Source organism: Ictalurus furcatus, chromosome 14, assembly GCF_023375685.1.
Source record: "Ictalurus furcatus strain D&B chromosome 14, Billie_1.0, whole genome shotgun sequence".
Classification (NCBI taxonomy): Eukaryota; Metazoa; Chordata; class Actinopteri; order Siluriformes; family Ictaluridae; genus Ictalurus; species Ictalurus furcatus.
Window position 1 is genome coordinate 22,621,419 of NC_071268.1, and position 21,988 is coordinate 22,643,406.

The 21,988-nt window shown below is 39.5% G+C and overlaps 1 protein-coding gene across 1 annotated transcript in view; it reads right to left on the reverse strand.

Annotated features, from left to right (window-relative positions):
• Positions 1 to 21,988, reverse strand: part of mon2 (MON2 homolog, regulator of endosome-to-Golgi trafficking) — a 43,251-nt gene that overhangs the window by 13,055 nt on the left and 8,208 nt on the right. The window contains exons 2-22 of the mRNA XM_053641787.1: positions 21,349 to 21,412; positions 20,912 to 21,039; positions 15,387 to 15,518; positions 14,677 to 14,806; positions 12,371 to 12,468; positions 10,382 to 10,507; positions 10,002 to 10,199; positions 9,465 to 9,589; positions 9,199 to 9,335; positions 8,831 to 8,984; positions 8,433 to 8,638; positions 7,881 to 7,962; positions 7,573 to 7,754; positions 7,350 to 7,462; positions 7,102 to 7,206; positions 6,925 to 7,005; positions 6,773 to 6,846; positions 6,601 to 6,691; positions 5,466 to 5,567; positions 4,044 to 4,154; positions 435 to 610 (exon numbers count right to left, since the gene is read on the reverse strand). Coding sequence (XP_053497762.1) covers positions 435 to 610; positions 4,044 to 4,154; positions 5,466 to 5,567; positions 6,601 to 6,691; positions 6,773 to 6,846; positions 6,925 to 7,005; positions 7,102 to 7,206; positions 7,350 to 7,462; positions 7,573 to 7,754; positions 7,881 to 7,962; positions 8,433 to 8,638; positions 8,831 to 8,984; positions 9,199 to 9,335; positions 9,465 to 9,589; positions 10,002 to 10,199; positions 10,382 to 10,507; positions 12,371 to 12,468; positions 14,677 to 14,806; positions 15,387 to 15,518; positions 20,912 to 21,039; positions 21,349 to 21,412 — 2,615 coding nt within the window. The remainder of the gene's footprint in view (positions 1 to 434; positions 611 to 4,043; positions 4,155 to 5,465; positions 5,568 to 6,600; positions 6,692 to 6,772; positions 6,847 to 6,924; positions 7,006 to 7,101; positions 7,207 to 7,349; positions 7,463 to 7,572; positions 7,755 to 7,880; positions 7,963 to 8,432; positions 8,639 to 8,830; positions 8,985 to 9,198; positions 9,336 to 9,464; positions 9,590 to 10,001; positions 10,200 to 10,381; positions 10,508 to 12,370; positions 12,469 to 14,676; positions 14,807 to 15,386; positions 15,519 to 20,911; positions 21,040 to 21,348; positions 21,413 to 21,988) is intronic.

Genomic DNA, 21,988 nt, shown 5'->3' on the forward strand with positions numbered 1-21,988 from the left:
TGAAGGGCCTGCAGGCTGAAACACCTTGTTGATGAGAGCCATCAAAGGAGAATGACCAGACTGGCCTGAGCTGCCTGGAAGTCAACAGTAACTCAAATAAGCACGCCTTACATCTATGGTGAGCAGAAAAGCATCTCAGAACACACAACACATCAGATTGAGGTGGATGGGCTACAACAGCAGAAGACCACATCAGGTTCCTCTCCTGTCAGCCGAGAACAGAAATATAAGGCTATAATGGGTACAGATGACCCTTTTTCTTCATCCTGATGTTTGATGTGAACATTATCTGAAGCTCTTGACCTGTATCTGCATGATTTTTTTATGCACTGCGCTGCCACCACATGATTGGCTGATTAGATAACTGCATGAATGTGTAGTTGTATAGGTGTACCTAATAAAGTAGACTGTGAGTGTATATGTGCGTGTCTCACCCTTGATCATTGCGAATGGCTCCGATGACCCCCAGCACTAGAGGCCAGCCTGGGCCAAGGCTGTCTCCTTGACTCTGCAAAATCTGCAGCACACACTCAAGCTGCTTCTGCCTGATATCAGGGTGTAGGATGTTAGAAAGCTCCTTCAGAGGGTTCAGCAACAGGAGCTGCAGTCTCTGTGAACATAACGTCACTAGATCAAGGCATCCATAAACTATCAAAGAAAATGCATATACTATTTAATACAAATTAGGTTAAAGCTAACACAGAGTCCTGGAAGAGATTAGTTGGTTTATGACATATGATATGCACTTTCTGCATTTTTGTTTGCATATTTTATTCATTTCATACTTCAAGGACACAAACAAATGATAAATTAAAGGAAAATCCTGAATAAATGAGGGGATAAATGTAACAACACAACATTCTTACAAACAGGTCATACAAAGCCTGATACAATTAAACAATTAGCATCCTACCCAGCACAGTGGCATGTATAAAAATGCTGAGCAGGCCCAGTTGAACCAGTGACTATAAAATAATGTTCATTATCGAGCCACAAATAGCAGAAGCTATTCTAAACAAATCAGGGACATTTGCATTTAGCCCCATCTCCCCACGGTTCTCGCCTGGTTTCTTACTGAAGCTAAGCAAGGTTGAGCCTGGCCAGTACCTGGATGGGAGACCTGGGGAAAACTAAGGTTGCTGCTGGAAGTGGTATTAGTGAGGCCAGCAGGGGGCGCTCACCCTGTGGTCTGTGTGGGGCCTAATGCCCCAGTATAGTGACAGGGACACTATAGTGTAAAAACAGCACCATCTTTCAGATGAGATGTTAAACCGAGGTCCTGACTCTGTGTGGTTATTAAAAATCCCAGAACACTTATCGTAGAAGAGTAGGGGTATAACCCCTGTGTCCTGGTGAAATTTCCCCATTGGCCCTTATCTTTCATGGCCCCCTAATAAACCCCCATCTCTGAATTGGCTACATCACTCTCCTCTCCACTAATAGCTGGTGTGTGGTGGGCGTTCTGGCGCACTATGACTGCCGTCGCATCATCCAGGTGGATGCTACACACTAGTGGTGGTTGAGGGGAAAAGTGATATGATCAGTTATTCTGACTGATCAGGATTTTATCACTATTTCACTGCTTCTGTCAAACAACAGATGATTCATTTCGACTGGTGAGACGCACAGGCCCAAGCGGAATCACAAACGTAGAATTTGTGGATCTGATTTGAGGCTGTGCATGAAAAATTTCATCTTGTGTGACTAGACAGAATGTGACTGTATAACTTTAAGTAATAAACTAACACAACTCATTTAAAGTTGAAAATATGCAAATGGAGAGAGTTAAACGTTTTTTGTTTAAAAAACCCAAGATTACTACATACTCACTCATATTTTAGTATCATAGACGGTATTTGTCAAACTAAGTAATACATTCTTTACAATATTAGCTACCTGATGTTGGGTAGTTAGCAATACAGCAGTACATAATAACCTCATAACAGTGCTAGCTGCTAGATAAATGTATTATGCATTATTATATGTCAACCGTATACAGTGGGAGTGAATTATTTAAATTTTCTATTTTAAATCCCATGTTTTTATGCAGGCTACATATTTTAATATCCCCTGAACCCCCCTTTTGTGTCATGTCAAAATATTCTATTTTCATCTACAATGGGTTACTGCATCCCGTTACGAACAAAACAGACACAATACAACCACCACTAAGAGACGCAGTGGTGCTTGAAAATTTGTGAACCCTTTAGAATTTTCTAGATTTCTGCATAAATATGACCTAAAACAACATCAGATTTTCACACAAGTCCTAAAAGTAGATAAAGAGAACCAAATTAAACAAATGAGACTAAAATATTATAGTTGGTCATTTATTTATTGAGGAAAATGAGCCAATATTACATATCTGTGAGTGGCAAAAGAATGTGAACCTTTGCTTTCAGTATCTGGTGTGACCCCCTTGTGCAGCAATAACTGCAACTAAATGTTTCCAGTAACTGTTGATCAGTCCTGTACAGCACATCTGGACATCGGCTTGGAGGAATTTTAGCCCGTTCCTCAGTACAGAACAGCTTCAACTCTGGGATGTTGGTGGGTTGGATTAGCAGTTAATTTGGCGCGTTTCCTCACATGAACTGCTTTCTTCTGCTTCTTCCACAACATTTCTATTAGATTAAGGTCAGGGATTTGACTTGGCCATTCAAAACATTAACTTTATTCTTCTTTAACCATTCTCTGATAGAACGACTTGTGTGCTTAGGGTCGTTGTCCTGATGCATGACCCACTTTCTGATGCGATTCAGTTCATGGACAGATATCCTGACATTTTCCTTCAGAATTCGCCGGTATAATTCAGAATTCATTGTTCCATCAATGATGGTAAGTCCCAGATGCATCAAAACAGGCCCAAACCATGATACTACCACCACCATGTTTCACAGGTGGTATAAGGTTCACATGATGGAATGCAGTGTTTTCCTTTCTCCAAACATAACGGTTCTCATTTAAACCAAGGTTCTATTTTGGACTCATCCACCCACAATAAATTTTTTTCCCCAATAGTCTTCTGGCTTGTCCACGTGATCTATGAACTACAGAAAAGCAGCAATGTTCTTTTTGGAGAACAGTGGCATTCTCCTTGTAACCCTGCCAAGCACACCATTGTTGTTCAGTGTTCTCCTGCTGGTGGACTCATGCACGTTAGCCAACGTGAGAGCAGCCTTTAGTTGCTTAAAAGTTACCCTGGGTTCCTTCGTCATCCCATTGATTGAAAATACCTGTATCAAATTTCACCTTCATATAAACTGCTAATCCTACAGGTTCACATACATTTACGGCATTTGGCAGACACCCTTACCCGGAGCGACTTACAGAAGTAAGAAGTTGCCACTCACAGATATGTAATATTGAATCATTCAGTAAATAAATGACCAAGTATAATATTTTTGTCTCATTTGTTTAATTTGGTTCTCTTTATCTACTTTTAGGACTTGTGTGAAAATCTGATGATGTTTATGCTGATGTTTTATGTATATATCTGATGATATTTATGCAGATATATAGAAAATTCGAAAAAGGTTCACAAACTTTCAAGCACCACTGTAAAATCCGACCATGGTATTTACAGCCGGTGAAAAGGTGCCACTATCCTTTGATGAAAAATTTATATTCTGATGGGAATGGGCTCTTCCAGAATGATAATGCACCACTGCATGGTATGATGAGAGTGAAAATGATGCAATTCATATGTTATGGCCTTGACAGTCACCAGATCTCAATTTAACTGAACACCTATGAGACGTTTTAGACTGAGGTGTTTTAGACAGCGCTCTCCACCACCATCATCATAAAAAAACAACAACTGGGGGAATATCTTTTGGAAGAACAGTGTTGATCATTCAAGTATCATTCCAGGAGACTTGTAGACTCTATGCCGAGGCACAGTGAACCTGTTTTTGTGACTCATGGTGACACAGCAACCTTAGCAAGACACTTTATGTTGGTTTTATCACTGTCGTCTGTCTGCAGATATCAATAGGAGGAGAATATGAATAGCAAGTTATTTTCCATGAAGGTGTAGATACCTGGTTCTGTGAAAGTGGAGGATCATGTTTGTAGGCAAGGCCAGCTTTGATCAGAGACGTGACTGCCTCAGCTCCCCACTCCCTCATACGTGTGTTTGGATGCTGGCAGACCTGACAGAAACAAAATGATAAACATGCATCCTTTGAATTCAAATTGTGAGAGAATTATGGTATATGTGTATATAATGTTATGGTACACCAGTATAATATACACTCGTGTATGTAATGCAAACAATCAGTACAAAAAGAACAATATGTTTACTTCAAAACTAAACATGGAACAAAACACAGAAACAATCAAAGTGCAGGCAATACAATATTGATAGGGAAAAAAAAAACATGCAGAGCGTAATCTAGTATGGCTTAAAATGTCAGCTAATATAAAAGCTTTCAATAAAAATATTGCCGCAAAATCAACCCACTCAAAGAATAATAAGTTTGACCCTTCATTCAAGAATAACAAGCATAGAGAAACAGTGTTACCCCAAGTACCCTACAGATCAAGAGACACCCAGTACTCAGGAAAAACAAACAAGTAGACTGGACTTGCGGTTTGTATGGATTGGCTGATTCATGTGATTAATATTTCACAAGTACTGAGGTTGCAGTTGAACAGCCAAAGCCAACATTTCTTGGCTATGTTATTTTACAGCAATATTGGTTTGGCCCATTCACTTGATTCACAATGTGATTAGCTTGGATGGTTAAATTTTTGGGGAACAAACAAAACTAAACAGATTTTCTGAAATTAAACGCACCACAAAAAACCCCCCCAGAATTGTTTACATTAAAAGAAACGTTCAAGAATGATGCACAAGTGAAAAAGGAGATCAGGAACTTACCTTCTGCAATATAGACATGATGCAAGAAGAGAGAGAGATGAGACAGAGACAGACAGAGAGAACAGGCAAACAGAAAAACAGAAAAATATGAAAGGTACAACACGAAAACAAGTATTCTGTCTTAGAACACAAGACTACAGAGGGTGTGTTTTGGTTAGAGAAAGGCACATGAGACTACACTACAAGCAGAGAGAGTAGATTAAGACGATAAGGGGCTGTGTGGCCTAACACAACAGCGTCCTTGTACTACACTCAACTCCAGAATTGCTACCATTCATGAAAATGAGCCAACAATACTTATGAGTATAAATAATTAAGAGTTATGCTTATGCACCTCATATTTGTACTTGAATACTATTATTAAAAATATTTCTTATGTGAATGATTCTTGTTACTCTATGTAGTTTCACCAAATGTCTGAATGGAAATTTTTAATGTTCTACACATCGTTTTCGCCCATTCTCTTGAAGAGTCCCAGATTTCTGGAGTGTCCTCAGTCAGAACTGATCCTTTAGTCCATAATCAAAGAGGAGCTTTATTGCTCAGTTTGCAGCCCCAGTGGCCATAAGGCTCCAGCTACCTCTAAAAGGTGTGCAGTAAGAGGTCTCCATAAGATTTCTATGCGGTCCATATTCACCAGGCCCGTCTCCAACAGCTTAGCTACTGCGAACAGAGACGGCTCCTGTCGACCAGACATGAAAAAAAACAAAACATTAGAAACCTGCAAACTTGTGTCGTGTAAATAAACACCAATTAAAACTATTAAAGCATTCATTATTAATAAAGTACAATTTTAGAAACAATGAAATCTACATAATAGAGGGGTACAAAGACTTTTGATTGATCAAACCTTTGCACGAACTCAACAAATATTATTGTTCTAGAACAGCGGGACACAAACCACACGCAGAGTATAACGCAATAAAACCATGACTGAGGCAAATCCATGCCTTTCACGCCTTCACACCTGCAGCTTGTCAAGGCGTGAGATGTGGCCATATTTTGGGTACCTTGAAAATGACCAGGGTGATCCAGCAATAATCTTGCTGACAAGCATCCTGACCTTCAGCGAGAGCTTAAAAGCTGAGGGATAACTTTCTGTATACGTTTTTGTAATGATTAAAAATATTTTAGTAGGATAGCCAATATATATCCAGATGCCCTACTTCTAGGTGGTGTTTTCATCACTTGAAAGTTACATGCTCCTGCTGAGGATGGCCCCACGTGGTGCAGCATAAAGATCACTGGGATTGCTGGGGATCTTGCCACTTCAACACAATGGGGATGGCTTTGGACCTCAACTCATATGAACAGTTATGCTATGCCAGTTATGCCAGGACTACAAATTGCTATTATAGCCTTAGCACTGCCATTACCACAAACAGTAATGAATTTTCCTGGTTACCCAGCTGCACTATTTGAACATGTAGTATTAGTACATTTGTAGAAGGGACTTATTTATAAATGCACTATTCATTGTCACCCAGATGAGGATGGGTTCCCTTTTGAGTCTGGTTCCTCTCAAGGATTCTTCCTCACTACCGTCGCCTACCAACAAGTTGTGACAATATGGTAATTATTATGCGTAGACGCATGTATTTGCCATGAATATGACGATAACGGATTAATTATACCACCTCATAGTGACTCGATCAGCATGCTCCTCTTGGTATTAACCTAATTAGCATTTAGTTTGGACTTTACTGTAGACAAACCTTGTTATTGCCGTAAGCCATCTCCATAGCTTCCATGGACAGGGAACACAAGGCATTGATCAGATGATGAAGAGAGACATCATCCAGGTACCTGCATGATGCACAAAACATGTAATACAGTAATAATCCTACAGTGCACTGTGAGTGATGAGCAACATGATGCAGAACTTACTGGGAGCTTTCAAAGAGTCTGGAGAGGATGTTGGAGATGACTGGAAGGTCTGTCATTACAGCAGTTGTTAGAACCTGTGGAAGAAACAAATACTGGTTAGGGGCTTATCTGTGTGTAAAAAGATGGATTTGGCTAAAGGTGATTAAACATACAGTGCTGGGACCCTCCACTGCTCTCCCAGGCTTCAGCGCTCCACCGACCCCTGGCTTCAGACCCAAAATCCATACCAGGTGCTGAGAAAAACAGAGGAAGGAGGAGACTAAATAACTGAATAAAATCAATCAGAGAACTGGCTAGAGAGACGGATGTCCAAATGGGTGTGTTATTACCTGCAGGGTAGCAAGCACTAGCTGCCAAGAGGTTCCCAACACAGACCCATGGCAATGAGCTAGATTCAACAGAGTCCGCATACACTGGATGTTTTTGGCTGTGAGCTAAAATAAAGAGAAAGAGAAAGTCACTTAAGTTACGGTGGAAAAAAAAGGATAAGCATTCAAATCCATAGAAATCAGCCGTCTGTATTTAACAGGCAGGAAATATAGATTGCAATAAGCATTTGGTAGTATTTTTGTCTTACCACCACAGTGCCCTGGGGCTGTGCACTGAGCGGTTGTCCCACAGCCACTACCTGCTGATGAGACTCACTGGATGGACTAATGATCTGCACATTCTGGCCTTGGATAGAGTATGCTGCAACACACACACACACACCCACGCCACAGATATACCATATGCATTCCAAAAGGCTCCAAACACCCACCGGCATGTGAATACCGACTAACTCATGCAGAATGACTCACTTTTGTTGGAGAGGCTAGCTGCGTTGCTGCAGAGTACCGTAAGAGCGTAGTGTGGGGGAAGTGAGGCTTTACAGATAGCAGTGATGAAGGCGTCTCGAGGGGTCACAAGGCCGAGACGACCACACAAAGACGCCATAGTCAATTCGGCCTTAAGGATGTTCTCTGTGGCTGTCTCATCAGTACTTTACCCCACACACACACACACACACACACACATGTATATATGGTAGAAAAATATTTCCTCAATATTGGATCATGTGTGTTCAGGCAGTCTGACTGAATAGTATTTGCAAGAAGGCTCCTCTTACCTTGCGTCTAGGAGGAGAGAAAGAGCTGCTAGCAGACCACACCAGCACGCACTCACCATCTCTTCCCACACTTGGTGGGGTTCTGTAACAAATTCACATTTATAATGGCACCACAGTTCCAATCAAATATAAACACATCCCAGTATATCGAGTTGTCAGATGTGTGCAGTAAATAGACATCATTCTAAAAATAAATATGTAGTTGTTAAATTTGAGTTATTTTAAAGATTTTAAGATTGTGTCTAATCTCAAACCATTAGATTTGTTTTCACAGCGAAATAACTGGTACTTGGACAACAAAACCGGTTCCGTTCTGGCACCTTCAATCAGAAGATGGGGGTCAGTGTATTTGGGCGTCAGTAGACAGTCTCAAAGGCCATTTTGTAACTGCGTGACACTTGAGTTGTTGGAAATATCAGCGGCGCTTGAAAGGTGAGCACTGGTCCTCGGGAATCAGGGTTACCAAAATAAAAGTCTGATTCTTTATAAAGCGTACGACTAAACAGCTTTCGTACTAGTTTAAAAAGTCTTGCATAAGGGATTAGCACTTACGTGGTTCCTGAGGACTTTCTTCACTCTGTGGAGGGAGACTAGGCTCCGCCTCTTCTCTGGCAGCAGCTTTCTCTTCCTCCTTGGCCAGCTCCTTCTCGATAATAGAGGTGATGCTTCGCACGAGATCTAGCAGGGCACTAAATGCCACAGACATTGCGTAGCCCTCAGGGATGGAAGGTGGTTCCACTTTATCCAACATCTCCAGACTGGTGCAGAGGAACCAAGGGGGAGCTCAGTGAAAATCCAAAGCCACATATTCCGATTTACTGTATTCGTTAACTTTTAAGCACAGTTACATAAAATACTATTCTGAGAGGACAATTTGGAAATTGAAACATTGTGAAGATTTCTGTGTTTTGAATGTTAGGAGTGAGTGCTAGAAGGAGAAAGTTACTGACTATGTGGCCTTGGCACTGCCCTGCACGCTGACGCTCATTAGGGGGATCCACATGCCACGATACTCAAAAGCAGCCTGGGTGCTCAGACCTCCAGGGCCACCAGCTGCTCCTGGACCTCCCTGAGCTGAAGCCTGGGCACCGGACACTGAACCACCTGAGAGGAAGCAAGATAGAAACAGAAAGAAGAGAGCGCACGCAGGAAACGAAAGAAGGAAATAAAGAGAGGAAGAAACAAATAAGGAAAGAAATTATATCAGTTATGAATTATGCACTAACAGATTTTGGCTTATAAAGTTCCAATATGTGCGTGTGTGTGCGCGTGTGTGTGTGTGTGTGTGTGCGTGAGAGAGAGAGAGAAAGAGATAGACCTGCAGGTGTGTTAGCAGAAACATTTCCTATGCTGGGTACAATGAAAAGAGACTGGATGAAAGAACCAAGTGCATTGACGATGTCTCTGAATACTTTGGTAGAGTGCTGCTTCATGTCATAGGACTGGCAAAAAGACCTACGCATAGCACAGAGACACATACAGCGAACACATGAGACCCAGGGTAGACATGCAGAAATGATAATCACAAAAATCCTACTTGAAACACAGGGACATAAAGCATGGCCTCTGTGAGTAGGTGCTCACCGCAGTAAATGTGGCTGCACACAAAGCCTGTGTACCGACTCCACAGCCACAGCTCTGAGCCACTGAGGCTTCTCACCATCCAGAAACTTCACCAGCAGAGACAGGAAGATCTCACACTCGGTCACCTATACAACAACATACAGTTGCTCTTAGATCAAGATGAGACCCAGGGGCAAAGCACAAGAGCAATCAAGGAAATCTGCTTCAGAGCATCTCTACTGGTGTGACAGCAAGCAAGCGAATGAGCAAAAATGCTTCGAAAAATGCATGTAAAATGACTGTCGCAGTGATGTTTGTTGGTAAATGAGACCGTTTAGATGTTCGACGCAAGTGAATCGAAGAGGGCTTTGGCTGAATGCGCGTTGTGTCGACGTCACATGACGCGTCTCGGCCCAAACCTGCTTAAAATCTACTGTAAGTTTGAAAATTGGGAACATTGCGGAGTTTGCATGGTTTTGCATTAATTTCGCAACATCCTGGAGGGACAGTGTAAAGTCGCAAGGACGTGTAATGAAGCAGTGTGGAGACGTTTCTCACCAGCAAGCTGTAGAAGTGCTTGATCAGTACGGAGACAACCCGCAGCAGGCGCATACAGATGGGAAAATAGGGTTTCTCCACAGGGGCAGGTGATGCAGCGCAACTGCTGCTGCCCTGGCGGAACTTGATGTTGGGCGAGAAAAGCTTGATCACCAGAGGACACACACGCTCCTTCAGCAGGAAACTGAACTCTTGATGCTGAGGTGGGAGAGGGCATAGGGTTTCAAAGAGCAGTCACACTCATATGGGACAAAATACTGATTTTGTATGTAGAGCAAGTATAAAAATAAATAAATATATATATATAAAAGCAATGCCAAATCAAATATGCTCTGAGCCATCTAAACTAGGTTAAGCGGGATGCATTTGTACGCACTTACGTGTAGAAAAACTCTAGGGAAGTCATTTAAAACAGACTCCAGAAGTTCCAGCCCAAATGTCCGTGTCATCTCAGTCATTCCCACCAACCAGTAGGGGGCATCAGCGTTCACCAACTGGCACAAGTCCTATACCACAAGCATGAATGATTAGAAAACCAGAACGTGTACAGGTGCATCTCAAAAAATTAGGATATTGTGGAAAAGTTCATTTTTTCCCGTAATTTTATTCAAAAAGTGGAACTTTAATATATTCTAGATTCATTACACACAAAGTGAAATATTTCAAGCCTTTTTTTGTTTTAATCTTGATGATTACAAAAATCCAGTATCTCAAAATATTAAAATAAAGAATTTATAAATACAGAAATGTCGACCTTCTGAAAAGAATGTTCATTCATGCACTCAGTACTTGGTTGGGGCTTTAATCCTTTTGCATGAATTACTGCAGCAATGCGGCGTGGCATGGAGGCAGTCAGCCTGTGGCACTGCTCAGGTGTTCTGGAAGCCCAGGTTACTTTGATAGCGGCCTTCAGCTCGTCTGTATTATTGGGTCTGGTGTCTCTCATAGATTCTCTATGGGGTTCAGGTCAGAAGAGTTGGCTGGATAATCAAGCACAGTCATACCACGGTCAGTAAACCAGTTACTAGTACAGCCACAGGCTCATCCCTCCCAGGTGCAAGACGGAACGCTTCAGATGTTCCTTTGTGCCGACAGCCATCAGAGTGTACAACACTTAGCCACCCCCTCCCTTGACCTTACCTTACTTTTGACTACACTACAAATACACTGCTTTCACATGGGTACCATACTGTACTTTTTGCACTGCTCACACATCACATCACTGTTTCAACGTTTTTGTTATATGTCCACACTGATCATACCATACAGCTGCAATATGTATATAGTATTTGTTCATATGTGATATGTACATGGGCTACTTGCATAGTTGGACTGTACATTGTTGCTTGCTGTATATACTGCTCATATGTATGTGTGTGTGTGTGTATATATATATATATATATATATATATATATATATATATATATATATAAATAATGAATAGAGAGTTTGCGCTTATGTCTATACATATTTATACATCCTGTATATACTCTTTATATATCCCCGTATTGTTCTCCTTACTATCTCTTTTAACTCTTCTTTCTTTTGTTTTTGTCTTTTTTTTGACTGCTGCTATGACACCCTAATTTCTCCATCTGGGGATTAACAAAGTATTATCCTATTTTATCTTAGTTGTTTTGGCAGTGTGGGCAAGTGCCAAGTCCTGCTGGAAAAGGAAATCAGCATCTCCATAAAGCTCGTCAGCAGATGGAAGCGTGAAGTGCTCTAAAATCTCCTGGTAGACGCTGCATCGACTCTCGACTCGAGAAAACACAGTGGACCAACACCAGCAGATGACATGGCACCTCAAATCATCGCTGACTGTGGAAACTTCACACTGGACTTCAAGCAACTTGGATTCTGTGTCTCTCCACTCTTCCTCCAGACTCTGGGACCTTGATTTCCAAATGAAATGCAACATTTACTTTCATCTGGAAAGAGGACTTTGGACGACTGAGCAACGGTGTCTTTAGTAAAAAATGTGTTTTGAGTTAATTAGCTGATTAGAGCTCTTCTCAGGTCGACATTGCTGTATTTTAAATTCTTTATTCTAATATTTTTGAGATACTGCATTTTTCTAGTATCTCATTTCCATGAGCTGTAATCATCAAGATTAAAACAAACAAAAAAAGTCTTGAAATATTTCACTTTATGACAACACTTTACAAGACAACACTAAATAAACTATAACCAGAACGTATCCTGAGAGCATACCCATTTTGCTTTTCTAACATTTCTGGCTTTAGCTGATCCCCAAACTCTAACAGTCAACAGACCAATAAAGCACTTGTATAAAAATCTGCGAAGGAAGGGATAGCTTGACAAAAGCTAGATGATGAACCTGTGTCTGTGACCGTTATATCTGTACCTGAAATAGCATGTAGGCATCTTTAGCACTTGGTCTGAGGGTGCTGACAGACCTGCGGTTACTGTTAGCTTGAATAACGGGAGGCTGCTCTGCCATGCCTGATGGGAAAGACAATAAGTGTAATGAACACAGAGATACAGGGTGTTACCTGGGAACTTAAAGACATACACACACAAAAAAATCACATCCTTTAATAAAATTAATATAATTATATACTTCAGGTCAGATTTTGTAAATAAAGTGTTTTATACAGAAACTTGCAATAAAAAAAAACGAACAAATATAACAAAAAAACATGAATGCATGGGGCAACTGGTACAAACAGCTTATTGTTTTCAGAAAATAATGGGATTAAAGCATTCTGAAATAACTGTACATTTATACATAATAGAGCATATCGACGCATAGCTGATAAAAATGCCTCTTATTGTCAGTGTCGAAGGTGAAGGTCAAGGACCACGAGATGACAAAGCTCTTGATGGTGATATTACTGACATTTAAGAAAACTAATATCTCATGTATATCTTTGTGCTTCATTTCAATTAATAAGGACTGTCTAATTTTCATTAAATTGCTAAAAACCTGGGTGCCCCTCAAGTCAGCAGAAGAATATATGTGTTATACCAACAAAGGGCTCAGATTCAAGTCTATGAGAGTCTACAAAATGTTTAGAAAAGAAGACTGCATATGTATTTGTTGTTCTAAGACCGCCATTCAGCTTCAGAACTAGTACCAACAGCAAGGTTATCACCTCGTACCCTCACATAGGAAGCCTATAAATGCCCTTGCTAGGACACGCTTGTCCTCTGGGAATTTGTTTTAGTCAATCCCAGTAACTCAGGAGGCTTGGTTGTCCTCTGAGCAGCTGTAGAACCACATTTACACATGTAGGGTTGCAAAGGTATGAGAATTTCACGACACGATAACCGTCACAGAAAAGATCATGGTTTCACGTTATGCTTACACAATTATTATTATTATCATTATCATTTGAAGGAATGAAAACAGAAGGGTTTTTTTGGTTGAACAAATGCTTTATTATAATTTTAAACCATTTTTTAAAATGGAACGTGTGTAAAAAAGTCTCCTTTTTGAAAATAAATCAAATAAATAAGAAATCTCCCAATTGAACAAAAGTAATAGCCGTGAAAAAAGGAGCAGGACCTGCTGTGGCATTGTTTGGAACGATTTTCGGTGAAAAAGAACGAAAACAGACAATATTGAGTCTAATATGCAAGTCACTTAATATTAACTTATTGTTCACATGTTGGCATAGCATATTAAACTAATACTACATGAAAAATAACATCAGCTGTGTGATCTTTTAAAATAATGTCCTTTGATTATTAACATGTACTGTACAGCCCAGCTAGTCTGCTCCTGTCTGTACCATTAAGACAAACACACACACAAGAATTTAGGAATATCGCATAAAAAACGCTGGATGGAAACACCAGATATGAATAAAATCTCCAAAAAGCACACAAAAAACATGATTTTTTTTTTTTTATTTGATAAGAAGACAGGCGCATAAACTAAGCACCTGTGGTGTTTGGCCCCTAATAATAATAATAAATAATAATAATAACAATAATAATAATAAGACATGGTCAATTCTACACGCTACTAGACCTGTCGTAAATGTGCCTACATTTTTGGAATGCAATTTACACTCATCCGACCGAGTGTCTTATGCTTTGCAAACTGGCATGTCTGTTTCTGTACTTATATTCCTGTGTGTTGCAGGATTTACAAGTAAAACTTCATCTTACTGCCTGTACCACTTGTGAGACAGTCGGCCTCTTTATTACAGGCACTGATCTCGGCCCCGAGGCTTCTACGTCTGCCCATGCAGCCATTATGCGTTCCCTATTATCGGGTTGCAGCTTCAGTGCGCTCTTCAAGGTGCACAAGAGCTCTTGAATTAAACTGGTACACTATGGAATAGCCCAGCCTCTTGCTTGTATTAAATGGATTAAGCATTTGTTCAGTTGTGTTGGGTGGAGGATCCTGCTTTAGTTTTGCCAAGGCAGCCGTAACTGCATCCTTTACATCATACCATGCCATATTTCTTTCTTACGCTCTGGTTGTCAGAACGTTATAATGGCTGGCCATCGGCAGTCCTCTCAGAGATGGGCCTCAACATTAAAGAATGAGATGAAACCACTGAAAGTACATCAACTTCCTCCCAAGCTTGACTCTTCACCACACTGTTACATTTTGCTAACAATTCATGGCCCACTACCAGTTCCCCATGTCTATTCCAATGCAGTAAAAGCATAAAAACATTACACCTTCTCAAATACCTTTGAATTTTTCATCTTCCGCGACCATCCTTTCAAACACCACGGTGACGACCTGCCTGACTGTAGCTGCTGCCGTGTTGTTGGTGATGTTGTCTTTAGTGAAGTGAAGACGGAAGCACAGCACGATGGCCTGGAAAAGAACAGGAAACAATACACATGTCTCTAGAAGAGCTCTAGAATACAGTCCCTGGTATGCTAGAAAACAATTTTCTTTGATTGCTAAAAAGTCAATTAAAACAGGTGTGCTTCAGGTGAATCAGGTGTGAATTCCAAAACGGGTAACAACTGGACGCACTGCCCATGTTGAGTGTGATGCCAAAACACACCAATTTCTTCACGTTGCAACATGTACCATCAAAGGAAATCAAGTTATACTATCAGAACTTCATATCAGCTTCACTTGTAAGAAGTGTAAACAGAAAAAAAAAAAAAAACAGTAATACAGGGTTTTGGAGACATCCAAACAACTTTAATTCTAACTGGACAGAATGTCTGATTCACAGTCAATACAGACTTATAAAACATAAATACAAATATATATTGACTTTACAACACAATTGGTCAGTACTGATTCTTTTAAAATGGAGGTGTACAAAATGTAATAAACTATGAAGGACTCAATCGTGTTACATGTCCTACATGACAGTATTTTGGTAACACACTGACTCTTCATTATGTTAAGGGTGTTGCGTGTTTTATATGGGTGGTACCTTTGAGAGGACTTCATCGTGCACTACTGTGTTGGTGGTAAGCAGTACTAGAACGGTTTGTAGGAGCTTTAATTCCTCTAGGCCATTCTCCATCAGCTGCCACAACATATTAATAATGTTTCCTGCTGCTGCCTGAAAAGACACACATTCAGAGTATTTCACACAGGAGTTGAGGCAGATGTGGATGGTACACGACTTCCAAGCACCATCAAATATATTTACTGACCCTATATGCCATGATGTTGTGATAAATGAGGAAAGTATCAGTTTAGACTGGGTATTCAATGTTTTTACTTTCATATGTTACTGAAAAAAAATCTTAAACTGCTCTATAAAGGGCTTCCAAGTGGTGCAACAGAAAAGCATTTGTCCTATTGTCAGGAAAGCTCGATGACGTCATAGCCATCTGTGGCCAGGAGTCCAAGAGAGCAAAACTGACCATGCTCTCTGGGTGGAAAGGATGTCATCAGACCCACGCTAGCCAATTGTGAGTGTCTCATTTGTGAGGAACATTTGTGAGGAACATTAGTGACTGTGTTTGGCTGCCCTGTGAGGTAGCATGAGCAGCAGGTGGATGCACACATCTTACAGCACAAAAGAATGGCTGAAAAGGAAAAGTTGGAAGTGTTTTAAACTGGCCAGCAATGAGTTCAGATCTAAATCCCATTGAAAACCCTTGGAGAGAGATGAAATCTGCCATTGCAAAAAAGGACTCCTGCAAACTTAAAAGTGCTTGAATGCATAGCAATGGAAGAGTGGCAGAAAATACCAGCAGATATTTGCAAGAAGCTTCTAGATGGCTACAAGAAATGTTTAGAGGATGTACTTGTTGCCAAAGGTTCTGCAACCAAATATTAGTAAAGTGTGCCAATAATTGTGTCCAGCGTACATTTTTGTCTGTATTTTTTATTTCACTATATGAAAGCCTTTTTGTTGTTGTTGTTCAATAACCTTGGACATGTTATTAAAATTTCCACATTATGCTAAATTGGTTCATTTGCATTTATTAATATAAGACATTCTAAATTCTGCACTTACAATTCAGGGGTGCCAATAAATTCTAACCAGGACTGTTTACACACACACAGTACTGTGCAAAAGTTTCAGGCACCCTAATTTTTTTAGTACAAACTTTGTTATAGATTTTTATTTTATGACTTCTACATTTTCGAGTCAGCACAAAAACATTTCGGATTCCCAAACATTAGTTTTCTAGCACAAAATTAAATGCTACAGAAGAAAGATTTGTATGTCAGTAAAGAAAGCAGCATATTGTGTAAGAGACCACTTTTCAGACAAAAAAAAATAATGAAGGCTGCTGGATTTTGCTGCAAAAATAAGAAGCAAGTGCTACAGTCAAAGTCTCCCGAAGAACTGTGGCTGGTTCTGCAAGATGCTTACAGCTCATTTACTAATGCTACCTGAGACCCCTTTTATATTTTTTATTTTTTTATTTTTTTTAAAGCAAAGGGCCATCACACTAAATACTGGCTTTGTTTCATTTATTACTATTTACTGCTCTTTATAGTATTTTTTTAAATGGAGAAATATTTAATTTCATTATTTTTGAAGGCTTCTTTGCTCTACAGCATTTCTTTGCATGTGCCTAAAACTTTTACACAGCACTATGTATGTGTGTGTGTGTGTGTGTGTGTGTGTGTGTGTGTATATATATATATATATATATATATATATATATATATATATATATATATATATACGCACACACACACGCACACACATATATACACATAGCTCCAGATTTGCTATGCTGTTAAATTATACATGTTTATTTGCACAGACGAGTCCAAATAACTTTCCGTTCTACCTTTGACAAAGTCTGTCAAAGTTTTTGCCGTTCACCTCATTTCAGCTATGTGAGGTGAGCTTTGCCTTTTACGGAACTTTGTGGACGTTACCAAATGCAAAACAGCTGTGCCCTGTATAAGTGATTGGCATTCATTAACAAATACATGCGAGCATGAAGTATATCAGCATTTCCTAGAGTTTTGCAAATCTTTAATTTATCTTATGTGAACACTAACACACAGCATTGACTCTCATGTCAACTTTATGCATAGTCTATTGTTCTAGTTGGTTTCTCCGTTTGCAAAAGAAGCAATTCGATGTTTCTTTCAGGCAAAACAGCAAATAAGTGAATAATATGCATTCAATGAATCAATTCTGGCTTAAAGAGCAGAAGAAATACTCAAAAAGAAAAACTGAGAAAATGGACAGAAAAAAATATTACTGCTTTGATGCATGCTTATAAGAGGCTTGTAAATTTATATTGACATCGACAGGGCAAATGTTAGCAGCAGAACTATACTGTTCAAATGAAATAAAAGCAGCTAAGAGAAGCTTGCAGCAATATCATACGTTTATCATAAAATATATTATTTCAGACCAATTATTATGTATTTATCTACATTTGACAATTAGCCACAGAAAAGTGTGACTGGGACAATGTACATATATGTACATATACATACAGTATCTCACAAAAGTGAATACACTCCTCACATTACATAATACATAATATACACACTTTTGTGAGATACTGTATATACATACATATACATATAAAATTAGAAAACCGATGTATAATTTTGGGGGGAAATGAAATAAATAAATACAATAAATCATTCTAATTTAAATGTTAACATTCTGAAAATGTTTAAAAAAAATGTAAAAATCAGAAGTTATCTATTTTTTTTAAAAAAAATAATCAAAATAAAAAAGTTAATCAAGATGCATCACGATAGATAAAGAATCGAGCCTCTTGGCATCCCAAAATGAAATCTAATCGATATGTATAGAGATTCACGTCCCGTTCTGCTTTCTAACAGAAAGCTAGACACCCTTGCAAAAACATAGTAGAAAATAGTAGTTAGAAGTGAGGCGTTTCAGGTGTGGCCTTTCTTCCAAACTTCAGTAAACTACATTCAAACATTTAATTACATTTAACCACATTCAATAAAGTACGTCAAATTAAAATTAAACTGTCTTAAGTTGAGCTATTAAGCTTAATTGTCTTTTATTTTAAGGATCTCTGACTGAACAAAGTGTACTAGATACTAAACACTAGCATATTTTAGAAAAAAGTTAGGGGTTGGCCTGAGAGTTGAGAACCATGACATCAGCTCATGCAGAGAGTGAGGCTTATTCATTCCCTCATGGTCAAAACATATCTTTGTGCTGGTCTGTCTGACACAAACACACTCATTTAACTGACTCTGCTGAGACAGAGCTGCAAAACAGACCTGGTAGATGTATAGTTTTAGAGGCTATGTAGTGGGACTGTAGGCTATAAACGAAGAACCGGAGAAAACAACTGCGGGTATTTTTAAAATCCTGTATTTACCGCAATATTGAAGTGAAACTAAGCAATCTGATTTATAAGTCTTTATAAGTCTGCTGCACAAAACATCTTAAGGCTGTCGTTTTTATAAATTTTTTTGTTTTGCTTTCAAAGATTTCTAGAGATTTTCCAAAATTCAGCGTGTGGAACCTAGAAGTACGCTTCAGTGTTGATTATTGAATAAAACATCTTCAAAACACATCAAACATCAACTGAAGTTCAGCACCAAATAGGTTTGTGGGACCGTGTGTACGCCAACGCCCTATCGTGCCCCCTAGCTATCGCTGATTTATGATAGTATTACCTCTGATCGGAGCGGGCGTGGCCAGGCAAACCCCCCCCCCCCCCAAAATGTGTATCATGTTCACATAACATCAATACAGTGGAAAAATACCAGAAGCTAGTTACGAGTAAACTGTAGCTGCAATCGTAGCATTGGCGTTTAAAATTTCAAAACTGAAGTCGGGACTGTAAACAAACCTGGCAAGTTAGTAGCAGTAACTAAGCGCATTATAAAATTTAAATAAAATTCTAGAAACTACACGTGCATGAGCTCTGTAGTGAACAGCGGCAGAGATACGTATTGAATTCCGTCACAGTAAAGTCGCTCTGATAAACAACACACCGTTTTAATTCACTCTTTTAAATCTCCATGCATGTTTCGAGAGCAAAATATATTTGTGGCTTTATCTGTTTGTGAGCTGTGACAAGTAAAACTAAAACACATCGAATAAAGATGTCTTGTTGCTCTTCTCTGAAGTCAGACAGCAGGTTATTAACGTTTATATAGCATGCACATTTATAGGATTTATCGTACGATAAACAGACATGGCCTCGATCGTTTTTGCTGACTTCGATATCGCCCGTTGTGTTTGCACGCGTGTTTCTTTACATAAGAATGAAGGTCTCCAACATTTTAGCCGTTCGTGCTGCTTCTGTCCTCTTGTCTGCTCTAGGGCTGTCAAATTAACATTCGGACTTCGAATAGTCGTCGCATTTAAGATAAAAACGCACGTTCAAATGCAAAAACTGTGCATTCAAGTTCAAGAGATGTAGCAAGCACTAGCAGCGATTTTAATTTAAACATACTGTTCTAATGACATTAACCGTGCACTAACAAAGGATAGTTCTACTGTTTCACATAATCCAGTCATAATCAATAACGTCGGGGATTGACCTGCTTAAGCTGCGTGAGCTGAAGCTGAACACTGAATGGACACGGGTAAACTGAAGTGCTTTACTAGCGGGTTAATTAACGAACTCACCCAAACGCATCCTAAACACATGAGATTAATCAGACATTTACACAACAGAAACCTAATATTACAAATATTACTTCTGCACAAAATGACCATAATGCGCACGTGAACTTGAACTGAAGTAAGGCGCAAGGTAGAATGCTACGTCACGTTGAATACGCTCTTTACGTAATGACAATGAAGAACTACGGCATAAAGAATTCTCGATGTTACAGTCCATTTAATGTTAATCACTGATTAGAGCTCTAAGCTTCGTTCATTTATTTATTTATTTATTTCAAAAAAGGGACAGTGTACATTAATCAACGTTCATAAATGTAAATGTACCCAAGTTAACCCGAAGGCTAATTTTCGTTTAGGTGCTTTCTCACAATGGGGAAATATATAGTGCTAAATTGACTTTATTGGCATGTAAGATTATTATAAATATGCATTACCACAGTATACCTTCAAATAGAGTTTATGAGCCTAATGAAATAAACTTAGCGTGTGTGGGTCTGGTTTAAAATGAGCACTTATTGAAGTGTCGCCGGTTATAACACTTCAGCGAGCTTTTAACTTTTAATCGATCTCAGCACGCCACTGTCTCGCACTTACAAACATGCAGACACTTTGTTTTTAACCACAAAGACGTGGTGTAAAACAACCTGTTACAGAACAGCCTTTCTGCCATACAGCTGCTTTATAGCTTCTATCGCCTAATAATTAACATAGTATAGTGTCTTTCTGTTGGTGAACCCCAACACGGCAGATTACGGCAGAGCATCGAGTAGTCGGTGAACACATGGGTTCGACAACAGGAATAATAGACCACTAGAGGTACTCTTTAAATACTTTATGACATGTATAAACCCCTGCTAGACGTTGTGCATGTGTATGAGAGAGCGGTGTGAGGCAGTGCGTACCTCGGACACCACCTCATGCGACATGAGTCTCTGAATGGCAGCGAGACACAGCTGGGTGATTTTGGGCTCTTTGGTTCCACAGCCCATCAGGAACGGCTGTACCACCTCAGAGCTATTCTCTTTCAGAGCTGAGGAGAGATAACAACAGCAAATTAAACAAAAAACAAAGTTCCTGCATCTTTCTCGGGGAATTTTCTTTAAGAGAAACACAAACAACTGTACAGATAGATCAATGACGAGTACAAGACATAACATTTTTTGATAATTCAGGTGTCTAAGCAGCACCAATAAATCTCCCTGGAGTGACCTCTTACAAGATTATCAGCACTAAAGAACAAACATACCACATGCAAAGCCTGCTTATAAATTAATGGGGCTAGGAGTTAAAATATTATCATCTCACTTCCAAAAACACTTAAAATAATGAGCGTATTTACCAGCAAGGATGTCCGTGTTTCTTGCAGCTATCGTCTTAATCTTAACAATGCCAGATTCTGCAGCCTGCAAACAAAATAAACAGAGTTTCACGTTTCAAAATACATCTTTCTCTCAGTGAGCGCTTACAGGTATAACAATACAGGGATCATCATTTAGCCTTGATTAGTTTGTTCGTTCTGCAGCAGGGGGTTTCCAGTTTACCGAACCCGCTGAGAAGTTGACACGGGTGTTTGATCACGGAAAACGCTAAATCATGTAGTTATGTGGCCGTCGAAAGCGCTGATTATATGAGGAGAAACCTGCGCTTTCCTCAGATCGACTGTTGTGCAATAAGAGAAGTGCATTACGGCCTACACACAAATGTAACCGTCTACACTACATCATGCAAATTACCTTTATCTGCTAACAGAGGTCTTTTAGAGCACCACAGCCAGCTACCTCATATGCCTAATCAACATTTAAATTCACACGTAGAAAAGACCTGTAATGAGGAACATCCTTTAACTGGGGGTCTAAAGTTTCTCTCAAGTGATGCATATTTTTATATTTGGAATATATCTGCAGTTAATGTTAAAGAAAGGGGAATAATTTCCAATTTTATTGAAGCTGTGGTTAGGAGGTCATATACTTTATGTGAGA